Below are 24071 nucleotides of genomic sequence, written 5' to 3' on the forward strand. Positions count from 1 at the left end.
TGACTACTTTTTTTACAGAAATTGATTCCACAGCAGTATGCCTAGTATGTAGGCAGGAAGTTGCTGTTTTAAAAGAGTGTAATCTTCGTAAATTAGCGTAAATTCAATAGTCATTTACAGGGAAACAAAATCTAAAGCAGGTGTCCAGTTTCATTGCTATTCCTCATTTTAAAAGGATGGACAAGCACTATTTTGGTTTTATAGGAGCATGTTGTGTCCCATCTTGTTCAGGCTACATTGCACTAAATGTCTTTGAAGACACAGGCCCAGTATTTGTGCCATATGGATGTTCAGTAGTTTCATGCTGTGAAATACAGCAAAGAAACGTTTTTTCATTTTCAAAATTATGTGTATGAGTATTTACTTTGAACAATTATGCTAAAAGCATATTTAATATCTGCAACATGAATGTTTAGTTTTGGTCCGCGACCCTCCACCCAGATTCGTTTTTGGCCCTTTACTTAAAAGTATTAGGGCACCCCTGGTATAGAGAGACAGCACATCAGCAGGGTCATCATTTTTGGGTAAGAGCCTACCAGAGCTAGGCAGAATGCTCTACCTCCCAGCTCCATACAAACAGAGAGATGTTAGAAACAGGATGGACAGCCAGGGGAGAAGCCAGTCCAGGCCAGGACTCACCCCCTCCCTGGGTAAGAAGAGTGCAGAGGAAAGAGAAAACTCAGGGGGGAAAGAGTAGAGCCTGACCCGTCCTCGGTTGAGCCACTCATGCATTTTTATATTGGCTCCCTGAAGTTAAATAGTTCACACAAATCTCTCACTTCTTTGACATGCTGACATGCTTCACCTGACGTCTGGTCAATCTGAATAATGTTAATCTTCTTTGTGATGTTTAGGAAATACTTTGGTGAGAAGATTGGTTTGTACTTTGCTTGGTTGGGTCTGTATACCCAGATGCTGATTCCTGCCTCTCTAGTGGGGGTCATCGTCTTTCTGTATGGATGTGCAACTGTTGATGACAACATACCAAGGTAAACACACACTCAACACATGCAGCATATACACATGAACACAAACTTACAATTAATGCTGCAGCCTTGGCACATGTCTTAAAGAGGGGGTATTGTGCTTTTTTTTTAGGCGCTATACTAGCCCTGTTGTATCTCGATAGCTTTACGTAATTTAAAGCAAAAAAAAAATCCCCATTTTCTCACACTAGTGTATCAGAAAACCATCCTTCAGCCTCTGTCTGACATACTTAGTTTAGTTACTGTCTCTTTAAGGCTGCCCCTCCAACATGACTTAATGGAGGATCCCTATGCATTTCGTCATTTTTATTATTTTAGCAAGGCTTTTTATTTAAAACAGAACGATTTAGGGATTTCTACAAATAGTGAATAAACAGGGGTTAGAAAATCTTCACAACATCCTGCTTTGTCAATTTACATCCATTTTTAAAAATATGGGGCAGCATAATACCCCCTCTTTAAGGTTGCAGTTTGCGTCCATAAAAAGCATACCTGCCTCATAAGTTTAAAGTTGGTGTTCTCAAAAGTTAGCATTGGTTCAATAGAAATTTGTGCATTTTATCATTTTGTTGATTTTCTTGAGAAGTGGTAGACCAGCAACTCCTACAAGCTTGAATTACCATTTTTGTCAGTAGTGTCTGGTGGTTTAAGAGTAATTGACCAGCTGTTTTGGTTGTCTTTTTTGTTTTTGTTTTGTTTCTTCTTGAAAAACATCTGACTGTGTAACAAAAACTTTATTTTAAAGAAATAGATAAAAGATCAATTTTTTCTATTGTTGTCAGAAAGTGAATGTAATTTTATTATCTGCAAGCTTCTCTTTGAGGTAAACTTACTTGTTGTAAATTAGTATGATTCAAAGGATCTCTGAAGAAAAGAGCTAAAGAAAAGGTAGATAAGGAAATTAAAAAAAAAGAATTAGACGGAGAGGAGAGTTTGACAAATGAGTTGAGAAACTACGACCTCCTCTCCTTCCTCTGCCTGCTTCTCATCATCCACAGGATATTATGACACGTGCTGCCGGCACACACCTGCACGAAACGCAGATATACACCACACACACTCAATAAAAGTGTTACTGTCAGACTATTGACCTGACCCTCAGTGCAGAGTAAGACAAAGCAGACCAGCAGTCTGTCTGGTTTTGAGTGCTAGACATTTTCAGCTGTGCACAGTGTTAGAGAGACGACTGCCTCTATGAGCCTACCCAACAGATGTTCTTCATTCGGAGCTGAACACTAAAAGAGGAGTTACAACTCATGGAAATAATAAAATAATCTAAGAACTGGAAAGCATCCCAAAAACTTTTGTTACTTACATTATTATACTTAAGTCCTAAAAATTAAATTTATCAAAAGATTGTTTTGTCTGACAAGTGAACATTAACCTGCAAGGGGCCAAAAAGTGATGCTTGCAACACTTCGTAAACCGCTCTATACTGTTTAACTGCAAACTCCCATGTTGTTCAACTTTGGCAGTTTTCCAAGTCTTTTATTGTAATTAAGACATTGGTAGGTAAGAACTGAATTTCAACAAAAGACTTTGAAATTGGTTACAGTCTTAGTGCAGCATTTATGGGACAAGAAACCTCTGTTCTGATTGAGTTTAAAGTTTACTGGCCTAAAATCATAGTCAATTGGTCTGCATGTGTAATCTCATGTGTGGGCTTTTTTTGTCCCAGCATGGAGATCTGCCATCCAAGAAACAACATCACCATGTGTCCCCTGTGTGATCAAGTGTGCAGCTACTGGAAACTCAGCAGTGCCTGTGGAACAGCACGAGCCAGTCACCTGTTTGACAACCCAGCCACAGTTTTCTTCTCAATATTCATGGCTCTCTGGGGTGAGTGAACACACATCCATTCACTCTGCCACTATTCACGTCATAAAGGCCTACTAAACTACTCCAACAGTTCCAAGTACAAATGTAACACAGCACCGATCCGATATTAGAAGGTAGAGCTACAGGCTACAACACTACAGGCCGTTAATTGGGCAAAAGAATCGTCACTTACCGCGCGACGGCGGCTTCCGTATTTCTCCTGGCGGCACAGTCTTCTCTGAAACAAAGCTTCATTTAACTTTGTATCAAAAAGCTACATGCCAATCACAAGAGGAAAAACTGCTGGATGTCTTCCATTGTTGTTCTTTGTTTACTGTGTCGCGTTTTTCTTCTTCGTTGGATTTATTAGCGGGTTACACTGTGTCGCGCTGCTTGGCGTCACACTATTATGATACTGATGTGGCTGTCGACATCCAGCTTACACGCCGCCTACCACGAGGGGGCACTGTTGGCTGTAGAAACGCAAACGGGACCAAGCTTAATCGAGACAACCCAAACCAAACTGTACAGATCTAAACCGGACTGCTTGGTGGTGTGTCTGTATACATTTCAGTGTCAGTGTTCAGTGAGATTATCAGTGTAATTATTATTTTTTTCCTCTGGTTCATAGCTGCCATGTTCATGGAGCACTGGAAGAGGAGGCAGATGAGACTTAACCATGAATGGGACCTGACTGGGTTTGAAGATGAAGAGGTGAGAGAAAGCAGAGCACATTAAAGAATAGGAATTGTTAAACAAATCATCATTGGAAAAACAAACAACAACAACAACAAAAACTTAAAGCTGTGAAGCCAAACTGCTGAACTGGTATCATACGCAGCAGCACACTTTAAGATCTGGTTATTTTATCATATTCAACATTTCTAACCCCTGATGGTAACTCATCATTATATCCATTATTAATGACAGGTGAGCTTAAGTAAGTGCTTAAATACAAACAAACAAAGGCTCCTGTATTTGCCTATGTTTATCAGACAAAAACCTCAATATATATTTTTATTTTTTTGGCCTCCTTCTGTTGGGTTTCTTTTTTATTTTGTGATCCTGCAATGTGAATAAACTATTTCAAAGTATGTCTTACTTCTAAACACTGAGAATACATGAAGTCAAACAAATCTCTGTCCCCCTCTCCAACCCCTTCCCTCTCTTTCTCTCCTAATTCATTTTTCACAGGAAGCTCTCAAGGTTTGGAGAAAATTCAAAATGTACTCCTATCTTTACTTTTCCTAGCCTTTCTGCTGTCACTGCTGCTGCTAATGATGCTTCAACCTTTAATCCATAACACTAAACTTTTCTTATAATGTACCCCAATATTTAAAAATCTGAAAGTGTTTTTGTACGGTACATTTAAAAGTTTTTAATACAATTTCACTAACCATACATTTCTAGTTCAACCTCAACTATTCTGTCCATTCGATTTTATGTCTGACCCTTACAACTCCTTACATGACTCAAATGAGCAAAAGTGTTAACAAATAATTTAACAGTCAATGTTAGATACGTACAGTGCCTGAAACCCTATGCTTGTTGTTGAGGCTGTATAAAAATGAAGTTTTGGGGTTTTGAAAGATTTGAGCCGCAGTGTAGAATATCGTCTGCGTAAAGAGTGATCGCAAATTGAGACCTTGAGATGAAATTCTGTGACAGGGAGAGCTTTTGTTTTGAATCAGTTAGTAGTAAAACAGCTTGTCAGCAATGCAGAAGGGACCACATAACATGGAGGTGGCACCTGTAATGTTCCCTAGTTGTCTGAATTTTTAGTTTTATGGGTGTTTAGGCAACAAAAGACTTGGTACTCAAAGGAGACTATAACGAGGAACTATACACTTTTATGTATGAAGTTTTTGATACTGCATAATGGCTGTAAAAATTCTTTTAACACTAATGTAACCTATCGTTAGACATCACACCAGGGACCAAAGTTGTCAATGTTTGCCTCAAATAAATATTCCTTTGCAAGCTTTATTTCTGCTTCTTCTCTCGCAGTCACACTAATAGGAGTCTGGGATTGATGCCAGAAAGAAAAAATGAAGTACATAGGAGGATTTTATATAAGGTGATAAGATAACCATTATTTATTTTTCAGAACAAAGATATTGAGAAAAACACATTTTGTACAAACAGTGTGACTACAGGGCTGAAAATCCCTGAGATTATATATTATCTTGTACTAATACACTTTCTAAGGGGTGTCGTTTAAGATTTTATTACAAATAAATGCATCTCCCAGGCTCCATCAACTGCAGCCACTGTCACCTTTAGTCTTTTTTCTCTCTTTACGTGCTGAATTTCTTTCCTTTGGGGAACCTGGTGGGCAAGCCAATAACCGCTTACAAAAGGCTTTCATAATTACCAACATCTAACACAGCTAACTGCTCCTCTGTGTGTTGTTTGTCATTTTTGTCTATGTCACCACCACAGGACCACCCCAGGGCTGAATATGAGTTCAGGGTTATGCAGAAGTCTCTCAGCAATGATAAGAAATCCCGGTACAAGGTAATTATATGAAAGGCTCCCCAAACCTTTCAAACTGTATACATTCTTCCTATGTCCAATGTTGACACTATTTCACCAAGTGTTTCAGAGCTTTCAGTGAGAAGCTTCTTAGGCAGGTGTTTAAACAACATGAAGCACTGGTGTATGGCTGTATTTGCATGACAGACAGCCTTTCTTCTGAAGACTGGGCTCTCTGCAGCCCATGTAAGGGCTTGATTCTGAAAACTGAACAGTCTGTTGGTCTGTTGGAATGTACAGTTACAGGACATTTGTTTTATTTTCATGCTGCATTTTTGCATTTGTTTTTAGAGGGAAAAGCTCACATGTCAAGACCGCCTTCCTGCCTACATGACTAACATTGTCATGATGCTGTTGATGGTAAGAAAAGTAACCTCCACTGATACATCACTGATAATAAAAAGTTGGCCAATCCTTACAAATTTCAATATGTTATCCCTTACACTGCACAGATTGGTGTCACATTCGCCATCGTGTTTGGCGTGATCCTTTACCGAATCTCCACTAAAGCCGCTCTTCATATGAGCACCAACCCGACAACACGGAACCACGTACAGCTGACCGTTAAAACCACCGCAGCCATCATCAACCTGGTGGTCATCCTCATATTGGACGAGGTGTATGGAGCTGTGGCACGATGGCTCACCGTGTTAGGTAGGTCCTTAAGAAGTGAACTGGTCCAACAGGTCACATGTCCATAATCATAGCCGGCGATGGGACATCTTAATCTAAAGATAACCAAGAGGTACTGTCCAAAAACTGCCATCAGGGACCAAAACTGTAAGATGCAGCAAAACCAATCATGATCACCTCTCTCAAAACTGGTCTCTTTTTATATTTTGGTTAGTCAAGACAGAAAACACATTTAGATTAGCATGTGGCGCTTTAACTGAAGAGCTATACGTTGAATCAAATTTTGTATTCAATCTATTGACTTCTTGTTTGGTTTTAGAGGTTCCTAAAACTGATAAGAGCTTTGAGGAAAGACTCATCTTCAAGACTTTCATTCTCAAGTTTTTCAACGCATTCACCCCAATCATCTACATCGCTTTCTTCAGAGGAAGGTGGGAAACAATTTTAAAATCACTTTGTTGTTTTTTTTTGTTTGTTTTTTTTTGTTTATTTTATTATTTTTATTTTTTTGTATTACTTATTTTATTTTATTTTATTTTATTTTAATTCTATTATTATTATTATTATTATTATTATTATTATTATTATTATTATTATTATTATTATTTATTTATTATTTATTTATTTATTTATTTATTTATTTATTTATTTTGGGGGGGGGGGGGTTCTTTTATTCCACTATCTCAGAATCATTGGAAAACACAACAAATCTAACAATGATAAGTACATGTTTTAAGGTATGAAGGATTTTTATATCTCATATCTCCTTCTCACCTTCTCACCCTTCTGTAATCACCCCTTCAGACTGGTGGGCAGACCAGGCAGCTACCTTTATGTGTTTGAATCCTACAGAATGGAAGAGGTAAGGTTCTCTAAAATAATGCTGTTATTAAAACAAGTGGCTCTTGAGTGAAATGGCAAAATGTTTTTTAAGCTTTATTTATGGTGAGCGGATGATTATGCAGAATTGATCTTCAGTTTTTCTACATGATGAACATTGTCTTTTGGTCAAGAAAATGTTGAAGAATTTAGGAGCAAGGATGAGCAGACCTTAGATCTTGAAGTCATACCTGCTTTAAACCAAGTCTGGGTGCATCTGACATCAGTTTTGAGTTAAGATCAGAAGTCTGGCCTTATCTTGAAATATGTTGATTGGTGAGTGAGAGGTGACATAAGCGTGTGCAGCAATGACATTTTTTCTACTGGGTGCGCTAAGAGATCTGTAAAAAAACAGCTGACCCTGAGTTTGTTATTGCACTTAGCATGTATAATACAGAGGTTGCGTATGAAAAATCTTTAATGTCAGAATGCTGTGAGTGGACACAGGCCCTAAAACTTTTCCACATTATCTTACAGTGTGCTCATGGTGGCTGTCTGATGGAGCTGTGTATCCAGCTGAGTATCACCATGTTGGGAAAGCAGCTAATTCAGAACAACCTTTTTGAAATTGGAGTACCGTGAGTAAAAATTATTTATCAGTACACCATAACTTCAGAAACTGCATATTAGACATCAATAATATTTATCAAATGAACTTTGGATAAGTTGTGAGATTTTTATCTTTTTATCTGTGTGCATGTTTGTGTGTGTGTGTGGGCTTTGATGTTTTTCAGCAAACTAAAAAAACTGATTCGCTACATTCGGTCCAAACAAGGCGCTTTCCAGGAAGAGGAGAGAAAGAAGAGGCTGGAGAGATATGAAAAAGACCACTTCCTGGAACCCTTTGCTGGGTTAACACCTGAATACATGGAAATGAGTCAGTACTTCACAGCAAATACTTTCAAATGCACTTTCTGCTTTGTTTTCTCTGCAACTTGAACAAATTGTTAAGACTTTTAGGTAATAAGAGGGTTCAACCTAACAAAAACAAAAAAACATACATGAAAAAGATTCATTGGGTTATCATAAACCAGACCTGATGGTGCATTACATTTGCGTCAGAACTAGACAGAGAGGAGCAAGAATGAAGATGAAGATGAAGATGAAGATGAAGATAAAGATCCTCAAATTAAAAACAATCTAGTTCCCAAATACAACAACACATCTGGTGCTAATTTGGCAGAGGCTATTAGTCCTTAGTGCAACAAACATTAGGTAGAAATAATAAAACAAACTGAATATTACTGTCACACCCTGGGCAACCATCTTTGATGATGTTGATTGATGTAAACACGGGACTGGTGTAGATTCGCCGACTTCCCTGTAGGAAATTCTGACCTCAGGGGGTGTTCCAGTTGAAATTTTGGTAACATTTTACTTTAGAGGTCCGCAAATTTCATCACACTTGAGTAATAATTAGACAGAGTTTTTCTTATTTCTTTAAGATTAGCACATAACTTCTTTACAATAATTTCCAAATTTATTGTCACAAGTCACAATTAGTAGGTTACTGTTTTTTTCTAGTTTTTTTTTTAATTTACTCAAATTGCAAGTTAAGAGGGTGATGATTAGCAAATAATTTATTTGAAATTGAATCACAACCCACCATAAAATGTTTTTAGAACTATCCCAACATTTCTGCTATTTCCAGAGAAGCAGGTGATAAATAGCTGCTTAGTTCTTTATTACAGAAGTAAGAAGGTTCATTGTTTCCTCTGATAATTACCTTTGAAATGTGAAGTAAATAATTCAAATTCCCAATAAGCAGTTGATAGTTAGCTATTTGTTATTTCATTTCACCAAGTTCTGTAGTACCGTGTTTGTGGATATGCATATTTCAGATCACGTGCAAAATGATAAACCTTTATGATACGGCCTATGATGTTTTACATGATACAACTGAAGAGTGGGGTTGTTAATTGGCCTTACCTGAATGTGGCCAGAAGTTATGTCCTAATTTTTCACCAAATTCTCATGACATTTCTGGGGTAATTTCAAAGAAATAAGAAAAAACTTTGTCTAATTATTACCTCAGTGCGATGAAATTTGCGGACCTCTAAAGTACAGTGTTACCCAAATTTTCCACTCAGACCTCATAACTCCCAACTTCTGAGTACAAATGGAGCACACCATTTAAGACAGCAGGTGATGGTGCTTATGAAAAATGTAGCACACACTCCAGATATTGTTCATAGCAGAATCAGGAAAATGTTCTCATGCCCTCATGTTTTTTTTTTAATTTTAAAATGGTTCATGCTCTTCTTGTTCATTATAAATCCTTTTCTTTGTCCTCCTCTGTGCCTAGTCATTCAGTTTGGTTTTGTCACTCTGTTCGTGGCATCCTTCCCCCTGGCTCCTCTCTTTGCTCTGCTCAATAACATCATTGAAATACGACTCGATGCCAAGAAATTTGTGTCTGAGCTAAGAAGACCAGTGGCAGCAAGAGCCAAGGACATAGGTGGGTTGTGTTCAACAGGTGTTACAATAATTTTCCCCTGATGGCCAAAGTGAGAGTAAATGTTCCTGATGATTAAAAAGCAGCTGATGATACTTGTGGGTTTGTCTACAGGTATATGGTACAATATACTTAGAGGGGTGGCGAAAGTGGCTGTCATCATCAATGTAAGTAAAACACCCACTGACTCACTCAAACTGATGCATGTGCTGTAAAAAGTCTCCTGGTGTTCTGCTTTTGGTGCTGCTCTCCATCACACTGATTTGAAACAATGCAGTGACAGGCACAGTTTCAGCTGTAACTTGGTGGTGGTGAAGGTAAAAAAAAAAAAAAAAAAAAAAAAAAAAAAAGGGAAGAAGACAAGGGTTCACCCTCTGCTGGCCATTTGGACAGACTGCAGGTTTAAGACTCTGCAGCATGTGCTACATCCACTTCTCTTCATCCTGTGAGAACCAAATAACAATGAAAGTCAGGTCTTTGTTCTTTTAAGTGCTTTCATTGTGGAACAGCAAAACGAAAGTGACATTAGCCAGAGACAGTGTTTCTCAGCTCATAAAGACTTTTATTTAAGATGACTTCACACAGCCATTCACACAGGGTTTTTACAATTATACACTCGTAAGTCCTTGAGTCACTGCTGGCCCTGACTGCTGAGCTGATTAGAAAGGTTAAGACAAGGTTTTCATCAGAGAGTCACTTGTTATGCCTCTTATATTCAGCCCAGCTACCACAAACCACTGCATTGTTTCATTTCAACTTGTATGTTGTTAAATTCCACTCGTATTCACACATGCAACATTAAATCTTTCTTAACATTAGTCTAACTACCATTTCTGTCCCTAATCTCCGATCCTTCACCCCTCCAACCACCTTCCCTGCCACACTTCCCAGGCATTTGTCATCTCCTTCACCTCAGACTTCATCCCTCGGATGGTCTACCAGTATATGTACAGCCCTGATGGCTCCATGCATGGATTTGTCAACCATACGCTGTCCTATTTTAATGTCAGCCACTTCCAGGAAGGCAAAGAAACCATCAACCCATTGCACCTTGGGTATCCTGTAGAGATCTGCAGGTGGGCGATCCATATCAGTTCACAACTGTCAATTTCATGATGACCACATGTTCATTATTTTCAAATTCCACATTGTTTACTTGTGTTGTTTTTGGGAATGTTAAAAGAAAATTGTTAATTCAGTTTCCTCAACCAGGTTATGATAGTCATCACAGAAGGTTCAAGGAAGTTATTTGTTTTACTTATTGTGGAATAAAGAGGATATGCTAGATATCTGTCAAAGACTTTGTTCCAGATTTGTCTATAGCCTTTGTAACTTCACATGCTTTTTGGTTAGCAGTTGCTATTTCTCTTTTAAGCTTGCTGGGAGCTTTCTGTCTCTAGATACTGGTGCGATGTCTGAGCTTGTGATTTTTTTTTGCTGTATCAGCTCCTTCAGTTTTGATTAAACCAAAGACTATTTCTCATTTAGAGCTGTGCTCAGGTCAATTCACCAACAAATAGAGAAAATTGTGTGTTGCAGAATTGCTTAAAGTAATTTTGAAAATCTAAAGAACATAAATAATGAAATCTGTAGTGATAACTCCTAACCAATAGGTGGCAGTATTACGTTGATCATTCAAACAGCACAATCCACTTTCAGTCTCAGGTAATTTTTATCTACATTTAACTTCAAACAGGAAACACTTTGTTCTGAAAGCTTTTACTTGATTTAAGACATGGAGTGGAGATCTTCTTGCCACATTTCATCCATGAAACTGAAATGTTTCTCCAATGTCCTCTCAGGTATAAAGACTACAGAGAACCTCCATGGTCAACCACTCCCTATGAGATCTCGAAGGAGTTCTGGGCCGTGCTGGCCGTCCGACTGGCCTTTGTTATTGTTTTCCAGGTAAAGAGAAACATTATGACATCATTAACTGTTAGCGTGGAAACACATTTGTTTTTCCCTGAGAGTTGAGGATGTTTGTTTTGTAGTTTCACTCCCTGCATCAAGCTTTACAAGCTGCAGTTTGTTGCTTTAAATTCTGATCCTTGCATCCCCATGTTTGCTAAAAATACAAATGAAGGCACATATAATAATTCACCTGTTCAGTGCAGTAGCAGTCTTGCTGTTTATGTGATCTTTTGATTTCAAGTGCATCTTACACGAAGTCTGTAGAGAAATTCAAGGAGCAGATCAATACTGGTGCACCCAGTAGAGCACAAGTACTTAAAGGTCCCATATTCTGCTCCTTTTCTGCAGTTTGATATGGATCATTGATGTCTTCATGAAATGGTAGTAACATGTTTTGGTCCAAAAAGCCAATAAATCAAGCACAGCAGCATTGTTTCCAGGCTCTCATAGCCCCTCTGTTCAGAACGCTCTGATTTAGTGGGCGTGGCCTTCATATGTAAATGAGCCACCGCTGATACCGTCCCGCTCTTCAGTGTCACTGAGAGCGGCGCCACGAGCTCCAAGTGCACAATGTTTAGAAAACAGCGAAGCTCGTTTACCGTAACATTACAGGCTAAAACAACAGGCTAACCACAGCTACAGTTAGCATCCTAAAGCTAACACGGAGACAGGGGGGACACTGAGGAAAAGCTCTTACATCTGCTCCACAGCACACAGCATTTAAAATACTCACATGTCCAGGGTCTGAGGTTTGTTGGAGGATGATTGGTAATGCGCCTGGATTCAGGACCAGTCTAGCTCTCTGTTGTACTGTCCAAAGTTGGAAAAGCAGTCAGCCGTGAAGTGACTAGCACACACATGCACAGTTTTACTGAGTTTAGCTGGAACAGTTCCTTGATAAATGAACTCTAGTCACTTAGTCTTGTCTTCTTCTGGGATGGAAAGCTTGAGCATGGAACTATGCGGCTGTTTACAGCCAACAACAGTGCAGCTTTAGCTTTCTGAACAGCAGTGGGGAGGGGAGGGAAGGGGGTATCTGCTACGGTGGACCAATCAGGTCAGACTTGCTCCTGATAGGTCAAAAAAGGGAATCGCTGACGTCGGCAAATCCCGGAAATTCCAAACAGCTCATTTTAGGTCAGGATTTCACATTCACAAGCATTACTAAGTACAGGTTTTGACATTAAATATCACGTTTTGTGGCCAAAGACCCACAAATTTCACTAAAAGACTTAATAAAGTGATTTTTACATAATATGGGACCTTTAATGATACTTAAGTTATTAGTGTAACATATTTTTTACATATTAAATCAAAACTATATATGTCAAGTTTTGTAGGAATATGGACCTAGAAAATAGACAACATGTTTCCTTTTATGTATCGTTTCCAGAATGTCGTGATGCTAATGAGCGACATTGTGGACTGGCTCATCCCAGACATCCCCAAAGACATCAGCCTCCAGATCCACAATGAGAAGAAATTACTGGTGGACCTTTTCATGAAAGAAGAGCAAGGAAAGATCCAGAATCTGGAAAGCAGGGCCTCCGTAAGGAACAAGAACTGTAGCACAAGAAGCAACAACAACAACAACAGCACGACGGCTCAGCAGCGTTCTGGACTACACAACAACAGCACTAAAAGCCTCTAATGCTCTCAACCCAGATTTCTTTGTTCAGTCCTGGTATGTTTTGTAGCAACCTGTCATCAGGATCATCTAGCTCCTGTGTTTTTGTTCTTGTTCAAGTCATTCCAACATATGGGAGAGCAGCTGTCTGTTAAGATGTGAAGAAAGATAAAGTGAATGTGTGAGATCAAAATGTTGTTTTATGTATGTGAGTGTTTGTTGACGAGTAATGATATTTATCTCAATTTGCATACTCTGATGTATGAATGTACAGGAATCTATACGTGTTCACAAATGTATAAATGGGCACACATATTTCAGATTGTATAAAAGACTAATGCATGCTCAAATCTCTTTCTATGGATATGATTTCTATGTTGTATAAGAATCTGAAGATGTATACTTAAAGAAAAAAACACTGAATAGATTTTTATGAGTGAGTGAAGAGTGCAAAGGCCTTTATCATAATCATCAACTACAGTAAGGGATTTTTGTGGACACTGGTCGACTGAAATCTGAAAAAAAAAAAAAGATTTTTCTGTAACTAAACATGTTTCTTTTCCTTTTCTTTTTTTTCTTTTTTTGTGAAGGCAGTTTTGAAACTGGAAGTTTGTATTTCATCATGTATGGTGCAACCAAGTGAAACACTGAGGTGAAGTTGTGAGAATTACCTGGTTGTTGTATTACTGCTTTTTTATGGTGTTTTTCTCAGTGGAAAAGCTGTACTAAAAAAAATGTATGCATCTTTAAACATGAGTTTCTCTCTCTTTGTTACTCACTGCTGAGTCAGACCCTCTTTGTAGCAGCAAAACTGGATAAAGAGTAAGACTGTCACTGTTAATGAAGTTAACACTTTTCGTGCTGCGTTCATAATGCAAAAATAAAACCACCACCACTTCAACAGATGGCACATTTTACATCTAAGAAATAGGGATAACCCGATACCGATACCAGCTTTTTTTTAAGGTACCGGTATTCGAGAAGGCTGCAGATACTAGCAGCAGATACTCTAGGCAAAAACATCTTACATCTAGCAAGTCCTCCTCGCCACTAGATGCTGCTAATTGCTGCGGTTTAACACCACGGCAAATGTGCGCCAGGTCCTGTTCAAACAACATGAATTAACCAGGAAGAGTTCACAGTTAAACTTTTTTATTTTTGCACTTCAGTTTACTTTAAAAAGTCCTTAAACTCTGACAGTTGTTATTTTTATACTGCACCTTTAACAGATGTATTTTTAATATTTATCAAAAAAAGTCCTAAACTTAGAGAGTTGTTTGTTTTTTATTTGGACTTAATGGCATAGTGACGGTGCTGTCTTTGATCAAAATGATCTGTTACTGTTAATTGAAATTTTATGTAACAAAAGTACTACTAGTATCGGTACTCGGTATCGATGAGTACTCAAGAAAGAGTACTCATACTGGTATCGGTCTGAACAAAAATAGGTATCAAACATTCCTACTAGGCAGCTCACAAGTCAAAAGTAATCTGCACTTTGTGTCAAACAGAATGAAAGTATCACAGAGGTACTCGGGTTATATTATATAGTTCAATTTATATAGTTAGATCGATGACAACAGATTGATATCATTGTTACAGATTATGGATTTTTATTTTGAGCTGTAAATCACAATGAGCTACTATGAGGGTACCACAGGGCTGGTATAAGGCCTTAAAATGCACAATACCCTCTCTTCAACAAATCCTGCAGAGTTCTTTAGAGGGAAATCAGACAAGAGGAGGGACAGAAATCAACAATTAAAACAAAATAAACATCAGAATGTGGCTTTTATGAGCTGTTAGGGTTTTTTCTTGCTGTCAACAAACCTTGTGTTAAAACTGACACTTACATTAGGTCGTCCATCACCTCTGAATATTATGTCCTACAGTATGTCTGCATAGATTCACTGTCTTGCTTTAAGCCAACAGGATTGCACGAGGAAAGATCCACCCACTCAAGATCAAGGGACATGTTAATGTGCAAACCACTACTGGCAATGGCCCCGGTGAAGACCTCAGTAGATTGAATTATGTCACTAATTTTTAAGGTATCAAGCTTTGTTGAGTAAAGGCACATCAATTCAAAACAAACCCTACAGTAAGCCATGGAGTGTTTTTTAAGGATGGTTGCAGTGTTTATTTTTTCATTTTTTTTTATTTTGAAAGGCTCACTTTTGGCCTTTTACAATAACAATTCAGCACAACAGACCCAAAATATTCAACAAGCCCCTGTCTGTGTGTGATTTAAACACCCAGCTGCTCTTCTTCTCTTAGGAAAACTTCATTACAAAAAGACAAGGCAGTAGCTAATCAAGTAATAAACTCATAGTGACTCAGTAATAGTAATTTAAATTACATACAAATTCTCCGGTAGTTTCCTCCATAAAACTTGCTTCACTCCAGTTATAAAGATAAGGAAGGCACTTGATTTGCAGGTAGATTTGACAAACAAGGAAATGTTTTTTTTTGTTTGTTTTTTGTTCACTCATCATTTTTCATTCTGATAGATTATAATTCACATTTCATTGAAAATATTTCCTCTTTGATATTTATTTACATCCATATTTTCTCTAAGCATGACCTAAGAACTGTAATAAGTGTGATGAGCGTTTCAGTCCCTGCTGCTTCTCTCAGTGATGCACTTGTGAATTCTCACACCTGACCGTCGGGTAAATTTCTTCTTAGAAACAGGACAGCTGAACGACTTCTCACCAGTGTGGAGCGTCATATGCTGTTTCATGTGTACTTTTTGTGTAAATCTTTGGTCGCACACTGAGCAGCTAAAGGGTTTCTCCCCTGTGTGGATCATCATGTGTTTCAGCAAAGACTGACTCAGATTGAAACTCTTGTTACACTCTGTGCAGCTGTAAGGCTTCTCTCCTGTGTGGACTCTGGAGTGTCGGGCCAGACATCCACGGGTGATGAAGCATCTTGAACAGACTGAGCAGGTGAATGGTTTCTCTTTTGTGTGGGTCCTCATGTGTTGTCTAAGACCTGTGCTCTGGGCAAATCCATGACCACAAACAGAGCACCTAAAGGGTCTCTCCCCCGTGTGAATCCTGATATGGCGCACAGCATCCCCTTTGAAGCTAAACTGTTTTCTGCAAACTGAACACCGGAATGTGTTTTTATCTGTACGACCTTTCTTAAGGGTGAGTACTCTTGCCGTCTTAGTGGATCTTTGAACACAGACTGAGCAAAGCTGTTGGTTACTTCCTGGAGCATTGTTTGTGTGGCTCTGGACACAGTTGTCAGGGTGAAATATTTTTCTACAATCTAAACACCTGATGGATTTCTTCTGAGAGTTACGTTTTTTATGCACTGAAGACACACCATTGCTTTTCTGTCTTTTTAACTTTGTCTGAGGTTTCACTGACTCCTCCTGCTTGACATCATCGCTCTCACCCTGAGGTTCAGAAGAGTCTGAAGTCCCGTCATCACTGATTCCTGTCTGAACTACCATCACAGCTGGCTCAGGCTCTCTGCTGGGCTGCTCAGTTTGTTCTTCAAGCTCTGGAGTCTCATCTCCATCTGAGGGACCGTTAACTTGAGCTGATACTTCATAGCCTTTCTCATTTCTGTCAGACTCCATCTGATGAGTTGAGCTGCTTGCTGTTATTTGACTTTGATGAAATTGCGAGGACTGAACCTTCTCATCTTTGCTCTTCGTTGATTCAGGTTTATGCCCACCTCCGTGACTGCTGCAGAGCTGCTCTTCTTCCTCGTTGGATCGCATTGACTTGGAATCTGCAATAAAAATGAAATATCAAATCACGGCACACACACACACACACACACACACACACACACACACACACACACACACACACACACAAGTACTAGATGCATCTAGTTCCCTTTCTTTTCTGGTACTTTTAACCTTTGTTAACACCTGTTATCGCTCCTTGTTATCCTGAATGATTCAATCTCACCACACACTGGACTTAGTTTTATGACTTCTGCATAAAGTGATAGGCCAGTAATGTTAGGGCATTTTTTTCTTCCTTTAGTTTTTATTCTTTTCTGATTGAATTTAACTGAAAACAATACAGATTCATTTTTCTGTTGCTGTTGTTGTTTGTTTTATGTTTTTTGTGTTGTTGTTAAACATGATTCCAAATTACAACACAATTGGAAAAAAGTTGGACCACAGTGTAAAAAAGATTTTGATGGTCATCGTGTATTTTAAACCCTTTATTTGATGAAGAACTGTGTTAAGACAACATTTTACCTGCTGAAATAGAAAAAAACACTGTTCCAGGTTAATCATATGCTCATCTGAAATTTGATGGATGTGACACATTTCAAAGTTGGAACAGGACCATTGTGTTTAATCATCTTGTCTTGACATTCTTTAAACAGGGCTCCAGTTTCTGGAGTTTTAAGGGTGAAATGTTGTCCTATCCTGGCCTTGTACTATTAGAGCTGTTTAACAGTTTGAAATCTCCTTTGAGGACATTTTCATATTACTATGTGCAATTGGCCCCGAGTGGAACCATTGAGCTAGACCACACGAGCTAGCTGCTAGCATCTTTGTGACATATTTGTGTATATCTTCCCTCTTTGCATGTCCCGGCCTGACTTCATCATTAATTTTGAAAAGTTGCATGGCCATGCATGCTGCAGGTTTTTTTTTTAATGATTGTTGTATTAAAATAACACATTCTTATCCATAAAAATATTCCTGTCACAACAAACCATGGGTTCTTCCTACTGACATTAAGCAGTGTAACAGGTAATAAACAGTAGTTAATCTACCTGTCAGATTCGTCACTTGTCATGACACAACGAGTGTAAATCAAGGGACATTAGTGTCACTTTGAATTCTGAAACTGGCTCAAATCACTCGATAAGGTTTGAATATCACCCACCTGCTCTGTGTAAACACACTTCTGGATTCAGAACGGCATCGAGCAGTTTCCGCTGTCGCTCATTTTCCTGCTTTGAAAGATAAAGTTCCTCTTCACACTCAGCCATGGTTCTCCCAAACAGTCCCAAGATTTCTTCAGCGGCCGCAGCAAGACGCTGAGTCACCGCCGTCCTTAAATCATCTACTTTCGACATGTTTCAATGTCAATCCGTCAAACTTTTTTCAACTGTCAGGCTGTGCACGTTCACAACGTCAGAAATCTTCTTCCGTGAATTGTCCGACAGTAATGGACAGAAACATACGACGACTTCCGGTTTGTAATTTTCAAAATAAAACCGAACGCTTTGACAGGCTGAACACTGACAGATGTAGACAGATGTCTGTGTGTGTAACCTGCATGGTTGTAGCGGGTACTTTACTTTGAAATACTACGGTGGATTACCTCCGATCTAAAAATACAAGGTAATGCAGACAAACTGCAGTTTATGAGGCTTCCGCTTGAGGCTGGCTCCGTAAGTACCAGAAACCACATACACAGCAAGCCAACAAAAGCCATTTTCACAGTAGAAATTTAAGAGTTTACACCCTGGAACAAAAAATATCTTAAGATCATCTTACATCTAAACCGCTTGTTTCTCTAGGCACAGAGAGATGGGTGACCTCACAGGGGCTGCATACATTTATTATTTAGACCTTCTATTCATACTATCTGTGTTTTAAGTCAATAAAGAAAAAAAGCTGATTTATCCAGCAACAGAACATTGATGGTGTGCTGAAGAAAAAAAAAACATTAAAAGGGAAGTTTATGTTGCAAAAAAAAATGTCACAGTACAGCTCTATTCTGGATATGGCTCTCTGTGTCAGTTCACAGATAAGTGAGAAGAGCTTTAATGCCCTGTTTTTCCAAACTGTTCTCTCTTCCAGGAATAAGTACATCCTCGAATAGAGCCCTGAATAGAGTGGGATTGATAACAAAAACTGCATTCATTGTTGGTGGCAGATAAAGACAGAGTTCATAGAAATGATAACATGTATGATCACATGTGAAATAAATTATGTGTTTTTCTTCCTTTTTGAAAAGTAGTGTCAGAAGAGGAACATTTTATTGTATATTTGGTTTACACATTCACAAAATGAACCAATTACCACTGCTTAAATGTCAACATGACCGTTTCAAACTATTCTGTTTTCTTCTCATTGGTTCTCTTCTGAATTACAAACAAAAAGATTTTTTACTTCCATTACATTTCAAACATTTCTTGTTGTCTGGTGTTATGGGACGAAACACAACACTCATACTTTTGCTAGTAGCTGTTGGTTAAAATAAAAAAGTGGCTGCAGAGTAGCTGTCTGTACGCGTCAGTCATTCCTTGCAGACAAGGATTGTAACCAATGATACTCAGGGATACAATAACAACTGGGTCCGCCCAATTACTGCCAAAGAGAAGATACACTGTGGAGCTGGAGAGCAATGCAGTAGTTACATGCTCACTCAGATTCTGAATATGCTCAAAGAATGGTTTCCTTTTCTCAGGCCCCATTACTGTGGCCTCAGAATAAACTCTCACTAAACTAATATGCTGAGAAGAATGTTTGACTCGCACACAGGGCTCCTCCTTTTTGGAAACAGATTGCCATCATAACTCAAAACAAATTCTTTGTTTATCCCAACCAGGTAAGAATTTAATGCAGCTTCTTGTGTTTATTTTAAGGCAGTATTATCTGGCACATGCTCAGTTTTTCACATTTATATTAGTTTTAATCCAGAATACAAACATCTTTACTTGTAACTTGCACCAGCACACTTATGGGATTTCAAATTTCCCAGCACATTAAAATTCCTTTCACAAACACTGCACTTGTATGGTTTCTCACCAGTATGGACTCTTATATGTCTCCTCAAGGTCACCTCCTGACTGAAACTTTTTCCACAGAACGAGCAGCCAAATGGTCTCTCTCCTGAGTGACTTCTCATGTGTGCGACTAATGTTTTCCTCTGTCTAAAACTTTTGTCACACATGGAACAGCAGTACGGTCTCTCTCCTGTGTGGAGTCTGAGGTGTGAAACTAATGCCTTCTTCTGACCAAAAGCTTTGCCACAAACTGAGCAGCTGAATGGTTTCTCTCCAGTGTGTCTTTGCATATGTCTTTTCATATTGCCTTTTGCACTAAAACTTCTGTTACAGACCGTGCAGGAGAAAGGCTTCTCTCCTGTATGGCTCCTCATGTGGGCGCGAAGATTTCCCTTAAAGGCAAGTCTTTTATCACAAATGGTGCAACGAAAAGGTCTTTTTTCTGCATTGGCATCTGCCACTTGCTCTCTGGTCTCTGTCCAATATTCATTACTATCCTCAGTCTCTGATTCAGTACTTTGTAAAGATACCAGCTGGTTACCGCTGTCAGCTACTGTTTCCATCTGCTCAGCTGAACTACACAGCTGAAGCTCTGTTACTCTGCTATCCTCTGTTCTTTTGTTCTGAAGCAGTGACAGCAGAGTTCCCTCTTCCTCATCTTCATTCTTCACAAAGTTAGAGTTAAATGTGAACTGGATAGTGTCATTTTCCTCCTGTCCTTGAAGCTGCTCTCCCTCCTGATTGCTCAGCACTTCCTCCTCTTCGTTTTTCACCTGTAGGAGCTCGTGAAACGTACTGGTCCTCAGCTCCACCTCATCTTCTTTTACGGTGAATGTTTGGACACATGACACTGGAATAATGACAAACATTTATTAGAAAAGAACCTGAAAAAAATGTAAAACTATTGTCAAAAATACAATAGCATTTTTAAGTCCTATGATGCTACATTTGCGAACCATTTATTTGTTGCATTTGTTGAGAGTGTCTGCCTGTACTTCATAAAAAAGCAAGCAAGGTGTACTTGTACTAGAGCCCGACCGATTAATCGGGCCGATTATGCCTGTCACCGATTAATCAACATCAGCCAAAATGTAGCCGATTATAAAAAATAAATAAATAAAAAAATTTTGCTCCTCGGAGATTCTGTCACTCCTGTTCCTGTGTGTCTGTGTGTTGGGCTGCACGCTGCCCAAGTGCCCGCCCCCTCAGTCCACCATTATGTAATGTAAGACTTAAGAACGGCGTTTTAACGTCGAGTTAGTTGTTTTTTTGTGAGATAAACAGAGATAAATGGTACTGTTATTTCACACGTCCACCATTATCTAATGTAAGACTTTAATATGGCATTCAAACGACGAGTAAGTTGCTCATTGTGTGTTTACATTTTTTTTTTATATACTTACTGTGTTTACAGTTTGACTTCTTTATTTATTATTGTGTTTACAGCTTGTTCTTATTTATCATTGGTTTAAACTACAGTTCTTATGTTGACAGTTTCATAATTAAAGCTCCTTGTTTTAATTTAATAGTATTCTGTCTCTGTCTTGAATCATATGGGTATTATAATAATTTGTGATTATATACAGTATATATCCTGTGTATATCAATGAATTTATTATATATATCAGCCGATATCTGCTTTTTTTTTGCCCCCAGTATCAGTATCGACATCGGCCCCAAAAATCCCATATCGGTCGGGCTCTAACTTGTACACTTCCTAGTTATTAATAAAGAAAGCAAGATCCATGGACACTGAAAAAAACTTGCACAAAATTAGAGATTCTGCAGTAAACTATACACTGCCATCAAATGAAGCAACAAACTTTAAGATGTTTGCATTTAGTAAAGACATCTTCAAATTAAGATAGGTCAGCCTACTTATTTGAATGTTTTTGCTTTGACACATAGTCACAACACCAAACTTAAGCACCACAGTGTTATCCTGTACCACTAATATGTGTTTTCTTCAATATGCTCCTGCTTTATCTACACTTTACTGGTGCATCACAATTCTCACGCATGATTAAAAAGACTTCCCACCAGCTTGATCAGTCAAAATTAAGAATTTGCTCATGTATTAACGAGTTATGATGAGTAGAAGAAACACATGTGGCACAAGTTTCATCTAAGTCTTTATTTATCGTGAGCTTTGGATGCTTTTGGTTCAGTCCTGTAACCTAATCAGCTTCAGCTACTATGTCTCCAGAAGTACTTTCACCGTATCTCTCAATGCTGCGCTGTTGGTTTCGCTGAATTTGAGTCCATAATCGTCTTGTATAGTTAAAGTCTGTATTAGTGTTGGATTTTTGACTGTACTAAAAACAAAAACCAGATCCACAGACCTGCTCTGTCACTGGGGTAAACGGGCTGAGAAACCTCCTCCAGCAGTCTGCGCTGACGATCTATCTCTTCCTCGTAGTTTGAAATGGTCGTTTGCAGGAGCTCGAAGATTTCCTCCACAGCCACAGTCAGCCGCTGGTTTGCGAAAGCTTTCAGGGCTTCAAACGTTGACATTTTCTCTTCATACCTTGTCTGACTGTTGGTAGTGTTTTGATATGTTTCTCTGGCTCTCTCCATATTCGTCCCCTTGTTTCTTCTTTACTGTTTGAGGCTGGTGACTACCAGCTTTCACGGGCACTACCGCCACCTACTGTACTGGAGTGGAAGACCTATTGCCTTTCTCTTCTTAACGTCTTTCTTTTCTCAATCTAGAGTAGGCTACTTTTGGCATTGAAGAACAGTCCTCTGGTTTATCTATTACAAGTAGATTTAATATTATCCTGTGGGGTATTTTCTTGACAAATAGGGGTTTATTGGGTACTACTCAAAACCTTTTTACAATATTTTCCAATCTTGAGGTTCTTTTAGCAGGCTTCTCTAGAACCAAGTACACTAAGATTTATACTATCACTCAACCTTTTCCTGTTTAATGACTTTAACTTTTTTTTTTAATTGACCAACATGATTTTTATTTTCACAGTTTTTTTAGTGCTTCTGTAATTCACTTTTAATTTCTGTCCACTGTCACAGTTTGGATTATACTCAAAGAGCAACCCTGAGAACATATGTCAATTGAAACTGCACTTCAACAATTTTTAGGTTTTTTTTTATTTATTTAATTTCATCCTTATCCTTGAAAATATCATATTATTAAACACTTTGATGTCACTAAAGAGCCCATTTTAATTCATAATGACATTTTATCTAATTTGTGTTTGAAAAGAATAAAGACCCTACACTACAGTGATTTGACTGTGAACACTGATCGTATTACCTCTCGTATTACTTCTATCAACTGCTAAATCATGTAGAAAATGGTAACAGCAAACAAGAATAATAAATTGTTATTGATTGTTAATGTCTAACACTTTTATTTTGGCCATAACCGTGTGGGGTTTTGTTGGATACAGCGATGACAACTCTTGGGTAAGTGGGTGAAGCTGGAGAGGATCAATGGGTTTGCCCAAACCAACCTGTGAGCTAATATTAGAATCAACTTAGCAAGGAAGATAATGCAAGAATCGGTTGTAATTGTGGTAACTAAGTAACCAATCTGACCAGTATGTAGCACACAAAATGTACTAATTGAAATTATTCACAGCAGGCACTAGACTGACTTTTGGTAAAACCAAACTCTGATGAATAAGACTCTTTCTCTAGGGGAAAGTTAGAGTGGGGAATTTTACTGTTACAGCAGCAGCAAGGGAAGCAAAGTCAAAAATGGAGTTTACTCTATGTTAGATACATAACCATGAAGTATAGAATAAACATACTAATACCATAAACAACTAGAATTTTATAGCATAAAGTAAAAAAAAAAAAAAAAAGAATACTTGTCTTACAAAAAAACCCTAAACCCATGATTATTCAGTTAAAAGGTTGGCGATGGAACTTGATGAGTAGCTGCTTATTTTTATGCTTACGTCCTCTTGACATTGTATCAGTGAGTCTATATTTGAACACCAGGGGGTGGTGTTTACTTTAAGATGAGCTGAAAACGCCGCCCGTGACAGCAGCAAACAGATGATGTCTTATTCCTCTGCTTAAGATTTTTTCATTATTAATGTAACCTAGATTTGATTCTCCAGAACAACAAGTCAGGGTTTAAGTGACATCTGTTGTTCTTTAAACACAGTTTCCCTGCCTGCTTGGTTTACTGGTCGCTATTTCTCAAAGATTTTATTCCTGCTGTTCCTGTATGAGAAAAGGTTTTATCTAACATTCAGGAAATAAACCAAGAAAATGTGTGTTTTCCTTTCATAATCCAGCTTCTCCGCTTCAAGTTTTGCATTTTTGCTTGTATAGATCTGTCATATTCCACAATAAGCAGTAAAAATCTCTTGTATAGAGCCCCTGCATTGAGTTTCATAAACTGCTGCAGATTAAGTTATCCTGTGAGCCTCCCTGGTATAGCCACAGATGTCCAGCTTCACCAGAGGTGGACAACAGGCTGGGCAGAAGTAGTCCTAAAGACGTCTAGTCACTCTGTTCAAAGCCA

The 24071-nt window shown here is 38.4% G+C and overlaps 3 protein-coding genes across 3 annotated transcripts in view; 1 reads left to right on the plus strand and 2 right to left on the minus strand.

The window, feature by feature from the left end:
* Nucleotides 1-13487, plus strand: part of ano1b (anoctamin 1, calcium activated chloride channel b) — a 31122-nt gene extending 17635 nt beyond the window's left edge. Inside the window, exons 10-25 of the mRNA XM_074677413.1 lie at nucleotides 855-989; nucleotides 2665-2825; nucleotides 3436-3518; nucleotides 3999-4010; nucleotides 5247-5321; nucleotides 5631-5699; nucleotides 5792-5993; nucleotides 6292-6403; nucleotides 6777-6834; nucleotides 7329-7429; nucleotides 7586-7728; nucleotides 9157-9309; nucleotides 9421-9473; nucleotides 10198-10382; nucleotides 11109-11214; nucleotides 12614-13487. Coding sequence (XP_074533514.1) covers nucleotides 855-989; nucleotides 2665-2825; nucleotides 3436-3518; nucleotides 3999-4010; nucleotides 5247-5321; nucleotides 5631-5699; nucleotides 5792-5993; nucleotides 6292-6403; nucleotides 6777-6834; nucleotides 7329-7429; nucleotides 7586-7728; nucleotides 9157-9309; nucleotides 9421-9473; nucleotides 10198-10382; nucleotides 11109-11214; nucleotides 12614-12871 — 1906 coding nt within the window. The 3' untranslated portion in view covers nucleotides 12872-13487. The remainder of the gene's footprint in view (nucleotides 1-854; nucleotides 990-2664; nucleotides 2826-3435; nucleotides 3519-3998; nucleotides 4011-5246; nucleotides 5322-5630; nucleotides 5700-5791; nucleotides 5994-6291; nucleotides 6404-6776; nucleotides 6835-7328; nucleotides 7430-7585; nucleotides 7729-9156; nucleotides 9310-9420; nucleotides 9474-10197; nucleotides 10383-11108; nucleotides 11215-12613) is intronic.
* Nucleotides 13488-14387: 900 nt separating this feature from the next.
* Nucleotides 14388-17975, minus strand: LOC141796356 (uncharacterized). The gene is made up of 2 exons (XM_074677416.1): nucleotides 17722-17975; nucleotides 14388-16597 (listed from the first exon to the last, which is right to left on the minus strand). Exons 1-2 carry the CDS (start codon nucleotides 17912-17914, stop codon nucleotides 15462-15464), a joined length of 1329 nt encoding a protein of 442 aa, XP_074533517.1. The 5' UTR covers nucleotides 17915-17975; the 3' UTR covers nucleotides 14388-15461.
* Nucleotides 17976-18543: 568 nt separating this feature from the next.
* LOC141796357 (uncharacterized) lies at nucleotides 18544-22182 on the minus strand. The gene is made up of 2 exons (XM_074677417.1): nucleotides 21916-22182; nucleotides 18544-20423 (listed from the first exon to the last, which is right to left on the minus strand). The coding sequence occupies exons 1-2, from the start codon at nucleotides 22148-22150 to the stop codon at nucleotides 19501-19503; spliced, it is 1158 nt and encodes a 385-aa protein (XP_074533518.1). The 5' UTR covers nucleotides 22151-22182; the 3' UTR covers nucleotides 18544-19500.
* Between the last annotated feature and the right edge of the window lie 1889 nt (nucleotides 22183-24071).

The sequence above is a fragment of the Halichoeres trimaculatus genome, unplaced genomic scaffold, assembly GCF_033239565.1.
Source record: "Halichoeres trimaculatus isolate MK-OKI-2021-1 unplaced genomic scaffold, fHalTri1.1 fHalTri1_scaffold_10, whole genome shotgun sequence".
Lineage (NCBI taxonomy): Eukaryota > Metazoa > Chordata > Actinopteri > Labriformes > Labridae > Halichoeres > Halichoeres trimaculatus.

Excerpts from the sequence above, each read along its gene's own strand:
- LOC141796356 (XM_074677416.1), bottom strand. The coding sequence starts at position 17,914 with ATGTCGAAAGTAGATGATTTAAGGACGGCGGTGACTCAGCGTCTTGCT. Across the intron at positions 16,598-17,721 it reads AGTGTGTTTACACAGAGCAG|ATTCCAAGTCAATGCGATCC; the intron begins GTGGGTGATATT and ends TTTTTATTGCAG.
- LOC141796357 (XM_074677417.1), bottom strand. The coding sequence starts at position 22,150 with ATGGAGAGAGCCAGAGAAACATATCAAAACACTACCAACAGTCAGACA. Across the intron at positions 20,424-21,915 it reads TTACCCCAGTGACAGAGCAG|TGTCATGTGTCCAAACATTC; the intron begins GTCTGTGGATCT and ends TCATTATTCCAG.